Source organism: Gymnoscopelus microlampas (assembly GCF_963454915.1).
Source record: "Gymnoscopelus microlampas genome assembly, chromosome: 19".
NCBI classification, from domain to species: Eukaryota; Metazoa; Chordata; class Actinopteri; order Myctophiformes; family Myctophidae; genus Gymnoscopelus; species Gymnoscopelus microlampas.
This window is the reverse complement of record NC_139956.1, coordinates 29,006,422-29,012,402: the sequence shown is the minus strand read 5'-3', so window position 1 is coordinate 29,012,402 and position 5,981 is coordinate 29,006,422. Positions and strand designations below refer to the sequence as shown.

Here is a 5,981-nt window from a genome sequence, read left to right as displayed (position 1 = left end):
AGTCAAGGTCATTCATTCATTGTGTATCTTTAGCTCATTTTCGTTGAAGTAATACCAGAGACGTGAGTGGACACAACATGAATAATTTAAACAAGGATTCACCGCTTCTGATTGCATAACCATGCACCGTTTCCAGAGACCTAATGGTGAACGTTGTATAGGGCTGCATTCATAGATGCCGCCCATCATTCTATGCTACTCCCAGTGGGGGCGAGCCCTCTCCGCCAGCCAACCCCGAACCAGGTCAGGCGGCATACCCCCCCCCCGTTCACCTCCCACCTATCCAACACCGCAATATTATGGTAAATAAAACACCCGGCATTATACCATCGTCGTAAAGAAAACAACAAAAAAAAGAGGTTACCTTGTTCAGGCTTTTGCAGTTGGTTTCAGAACATTGCCATCACAATACATTGGTTTGTCTCTGAGCTTTAGATACAGTACTACTTACAGCTCTGCTCAAAACCCTGTTTGTTGTGATCATCCTATACCATCAACTTCCATCCCTTTCTTCTGCCTCCCTTTCTTTCTTCTTCCTCTTCTTCTGCACGGCGGCCATACAGGCCAGCAGTGCTTCCACCTTCAGCCAGTCCTGAATGAGGAGAGGTCATCAGCTTCCTTCGTCCACTTCCGTTCCCATCTACAGTCCTCTCTCCGTCTCTGTCTGTCTGTCTCTCTCTCTGTCTCTCTCTGTCTCTCTCTCTGTCTCTGTCTCTCTCTCTCTCTCTCTCTCTCTCTCTCTCTCTCTCTCCTCCCTTCGTTCTCCGACCTCTCCACAAACACCGGCATCAAGCAAGCCATCCGGAAACTCAGAAAAAACCTTGAAGAACCTTAAAGCTTCAAGGCTTACACGTCGCTGGAAGTCCTGGGCCTCAGCGAGAGGTTGGAGGGCACGCAGCCGCAGCACGCCAGCCACAGCGACTTCTGGATGTCCGGGTTGCGGAAGGCGTAGATGATGGGGTTGATGACGGAGCAGCAGGTGGCCGGCAGCACGGTGGCGTAGGTGTACAGGGCGGGGTAGGTGTTGTCGGCCACGATGGAGTACAGGGCGAACGGCAGCCAGCAGACGCCGAACGCGCACAGGATGGCGGTGAGCGTGGACACGCCCTTGGTGGTGGAGATGGCCAGGAACTGGTGCTGCACGGCGATCTGCTGCGCGTGGCGGAAGGCGATCTTGCAGATCTGCAGGTAGAACTGCGTCATGAGCGCGAACACCAGCAGGAAGGCGGCGGCGAGCGCCACGGCGTTGGCCTTGGTGACGGGCCGCAGGACGCTGCACGCCGCCTCGTCGCGCAGGCAGTTCCAGCCCAGCGCGGGCAGCGCGCCCAGCGCCAGGCACGACGCCCACACCAGCGCCACCATGACGTAGGTGTAGGTGACGGTGCGCTCGGTGTGGTAGGTGAGTGCGTTGTACAGCGACAGGTAGCGGTCCACCGTGATGGCCAGCACGTTGAGCACCGAGGCGGAGAAGGCGGAGATCAGGAGCCCGACGGAGAGCAGCGTGAGGACGTCGGCGGGGCCGTCGACCAGGTAGGCCAGCACGAAGTTCAGGATGAGCCCGAGGCCCGCCAGGAGGTCGGCGGCGGCCAGCGAGCCGATCAGGATGAACATGGGCGCCCGCAGCGCCGGCGTGTAGAACAGCACGGCGATCACCAGCGCGTTCTCGCAGGAGACCAGCGTGCCGGTGACGCACAGCGCCACGTCCCACGGGCTGACCTCCTGGAGGGCGGCGCCGGCCACCACGGCCGGGGTCATGGCCACGCCCACCACTCCGGCGCCGCCGGCCCCCGTGGACTGGAACTGCAGGTCCGGGGCGAGGGTCTGCGCGCCAGGATCGGACGAGGCGTTCATGGTGGAGTCATCGGTGAGGTTCCAGGAGGACGGGGTGGTGGGGGAGGAGGAGGAGTTGTCGAAGGGGTCGAGGAGGAGGAGGGGGGAGGAGGTGTTGAGGCTCCCGCCGCCGCTGCTCATGGCTGCCACCGCGGCCAGGGAGAAAATCATAGCTGGAGAGAGAGAGAGAGAGAGAGAGAGAGAGAGAGAGAGAGAGAGAGAGAGAGAGAGAGAGATATTATAGAAAGGAGGGAGGGAGCGAGCGAGCAAAGAGAGAGGATGATAAGGGAGAAGGAAGCGAAGACACGACAGGGAAGGAAGCAGGAAGAAATGTAGAGTAAAAAAATTTAGAGCCCAAGACAAAACAAATAAATGGGTAGCTGCCTTTTTAGGAGACCGGAAGCAGGTTGGAGTCTATTATTTCTAATGGAAGAGTGAACATGAACACAGCTTCTGAACCATTCTTTAGCCCCATCGGCACTGAACTAAATATTGAAGCCGATCTTCACAAGCCACACAACCTTCCCAAGATTTTCATACTAAAATGGCTTTTTTCAGAGAAACAAGTCATGAGAAAATCTACTTTATTATCGACTTTTCTCTGTCCCATCAACACACACTCGCGGGATCTAGCAAACATCGGACGTTCCCGAGATCAGACTGCGCCCACTTGGGAGACCATTTGTAGGATTTCTGTACCTTTTCGCTTTCTTTAATAATTGAATATCTTTGGTAGAGGTGAGCAAAGAAGTAGAGCCCGACCGATGCCAGAATTTTGAGTCCCGCTGCTGATCCCGATTTTGGAGTCCTAGAGACCACCAATTACCGATTTTGACCGATGCTAGAGGAACATTTAACTAGAATGTGTTTTTATTTAAACACTTAAGCCCTATTAAAACATTAAAAAAATAGCCCAACTACAAGTTCACAATGCGTAAATATACAGTTTGGACGGACAGGTTTAAACCGAAAGTGGTAAAAAATCGTGACACATCGGCTTCATAACGATGGATAACTGATGGATAGTTAGGAACTAAAGGGACACTTATGGGTCTGTAACTCTGAGAGTGTACAAATGGAACCAAATGGACTCTAACGAGTGCATTTAGAATTCTGAATAAGCTGCCCCGTGATTGTTTTCTAGTTGTCCCGCTCCGTCGGTACGTATTCCAAAAATCCCGGACTCTGATTCCGAGTCTGCTTTAGACCGCACGCCGACGTTGTTTAACAGTTTTTTAGCGGATTGGTTCTCAAATTGGGGTCCAGGGTCCCCCATGGGTCCTTGAGGGAGTTCCAGGGGGTCCCCAGCTAAATGATGGATAGTTAGGAACTAAAGGGACACTTTACTATCTCTGAGAGTGTACAAATGGAACCAAATGGACCCGTTAGGGTCCATTTTTAAAATAACATTGATTTTACAATATAAATTGGGGTCCCAGAGATAGAAATTCCATTAGATGGGGGTCCATAGCCTCTAATGCATGTCAAACTGGGGGGTCCTTGAAATTAAAATGGTTGAGAATCACTGCTAGAGCAGTAAAAAATAAATCTTCTCTTATGGGGGTCCCTGGCATATCTTTTCAAATGGGGATCAATTTGGGGGTCCTTGACATGATAAAGTTTGAGAACCACTGTTTTAGCGGATCTGTCACCATTTTACGTCTTGGGTTTGAGAACGGCACTTCCGCATTCCTGGAGTGCGTAAGTGCCCGGATGTTCCCAGATGACTGGAATGGTTATACCTTCTTCCAGTCAAACGCTTGACATTTGGTTCACTTTTTTTAGAAGAGGAGAGGAAGGGGAGAGGGGTGAGGACAGAGGGAAGAAATGATGGAGAGAAGAGGAAGGAAAGAAAGGCGAAGAGGGAAGAAAGAAGAGAATGGGTGATGGACATGAGGAAGAAGACGGGTGCATCCCAGAGAAAGAGAGCTAGAGATGGATAGTTGGAGAGAGACGGAGAGGGAAGGGAGACCGGTGCCGAATTGGAATGCGAGGGAGGACGAGTGATGGACGGACAGAGGACGGAGAGACGAGAGAATGGAGAGGAGGATGATTGAAAGTGGGGAAAGAAGCAGAGTGTTCAGAGTGAGACGGCTGTGAGTTGAATCAACAGGAGAGACGGTGTCAAGTGAATGAAGAAAACATGATAGATGATGCAGGCAGAGAGAAAGAACAAAGGAAATGTGGGGGAACAATAAAAGACGTAGTTGTTTATTAAAAGACATGTGGGAGGGAGGACTCAATGGAAGAGCCCAGAACAGGAGAAGAAGTAGAGAGGAGGGGGGGGGGGGAGGAAGAAAGGACACATGTACAAAGGACAGGACAATACAGAAAGACAAAGAAGGGAAAGGGTGAAGGACATGGGGATGGAAAGACGAGGGTGTGATTTAAATGGACGCAGTGATGAGATGGACAGGGAAGACGGGGGAGAGAGAGAGAGAGAGAGCGAGAGAGAGGGGGGAGAGGGGGAGAGACGGAGGGAGAGAGAGAGAGAGAGAAGAAAAGAGAAGACACAACATGACAACAAAGGAATGTAGAGACGAGAGGAAAGAGAAGACATGAAGAAATGAATAGGATTGGAAACAGGAACGGAGGAGGGAAAGGCACGATTGGAGGAGGAAATACCAAAAAAATGAATGAGAGATGGGTCTTGGGGGGGGGGGGGGGGCAGGGAAGGGGGGGGGGTGTAGGCAGGAAAAAGGAAATGATGGGGTGAGAGGAGGGAAAGAGAAAAGAGGCGGAGGGGTGGAATGAAGGCGTGGTCAGTTATCTATCCCCTTCGTTAAGTGGCACGTGTTTGTGCATCAAAGTTGCAACATGTCCCGTCTACGTATTCATTTAGTCAGTTCTTTCATTCATTCGTTCGTTTCGTTTCGTTTTGTTTCGTTTGTTTGTTCGCACGTTCATTTGTTTGTTTGTTTGTTCGTTCGTTCGCTCGCTCGCCCTTTCATCCATTCATAAAAAAACAAACAACCGTACGTGCCTTTGACTCAAGGAACACGCGTCACCAGCTCCCACGCGCCACGCCGACGGGTCATTAGCACACACACACAATAGCAGTAGCAAAACACACACACACGCACGCACACACACAAAATGCCATAATACCGTAACACCCTCTTACACAGTAAAAGAGTGTTAACTCTTGAGAGTATCCAAATCCGGGTCCATTTGGTTCCATGTGTATACTCTCAAGAGTTAAATCAAGACAATCCCATGTACATAATGTACTACAACCATCCAAAGCCGCTATAATACCTCTCCAAGGGTGGTATCACTGCTCTTACCGTAGAAATAACGTCTGCGCGAAACATTCAATGTCCACAGACTCCTTGAATCCATCACACCGGGATGGCAAAAAAAAAAAAGGAAAAGAAAATCTATTTATAGAAGCTTCACCAAAAATGGTGCATGACGTCCCCCGGCATGGTGTTATGGCTGATGGATGATGGTGTCTCACTGGTGGTGGTGGTACGCGGAGGATGATGAGTGCATGGCGATGGTGTGCATGCGTCCGCGTATGTCTGTGTGCATTTATAATGCTGAATAAGCTTGTCCCGTTGATTGTTTTCTAGTTGTCCCGCTCCGTCGGTACGTATTCCAAAAATCCCGGACTCTGATTCCGATCGCGTACGCAGACAGACGGACGGACACGGACCGAGGAAGAAAAAAAAAAATCACGGAGGCTAATTTTAGCTCAGCCTGCGCGAGCGCGCCAAGGCTGTGGAGCTCCATTCACAAAAATTCTCTCTCTCTCTTTATTCACTCCCCTCCCCTCTCCCACCCTCTATATTTCATCTCTCTCTCTCCCTCTCTCTCTTCTCCCCCCAGTAGCGCGCAAGTGGGTGCACGTTACACACAAACACGCACGCATACACACACACACACACACACACACACACACACACACACACACACACCGCCAATGACTGCAAACGGCTGGGGAAGGTCACCATCATTTCCACGCCGTATAAACCCTGAGTGTTGTTTTTTTTTTACAGTGCATGCTGAGAAGGTGTAACGTTATAAAACCATTAGGTGAATCCTGATGTGTTTTTATTTTCTCCAACATTAAATCAGTGACCCGGCTTTTACAAGCCACCATGTAAAAAGCCTCTATGTTAAGTCTACACAGATGTATTATGTATTAT

The 5,981-nt window shown here is 50.5% G+C and overlaps 1 protein-coding gene across 1 annotated transcript; it reads right to left on the bottom strand.

Annotated features, from left to right (window-relative positions):
• Positions 1-846: 846 nt before the first annotated feature.
• Positions 847-2,001, bottom strand: gpr185b (G protein-coupled receptor 185 b; the record flags this gene model as incomplete). Its single annotated transcript, XM_084042336.1, has 1 exon — positions 847-2,001. The coding sequence occupies one exon, from the start codon at positions 1,999-2,001 to the stop codon at positions 847-849; it is 1,155 nt and encodes a 384-aa protein (XP_083898462.1).
• Between the last annotated feature and the right edge of the window lie 3,980 nt (positions 2,002-5,981).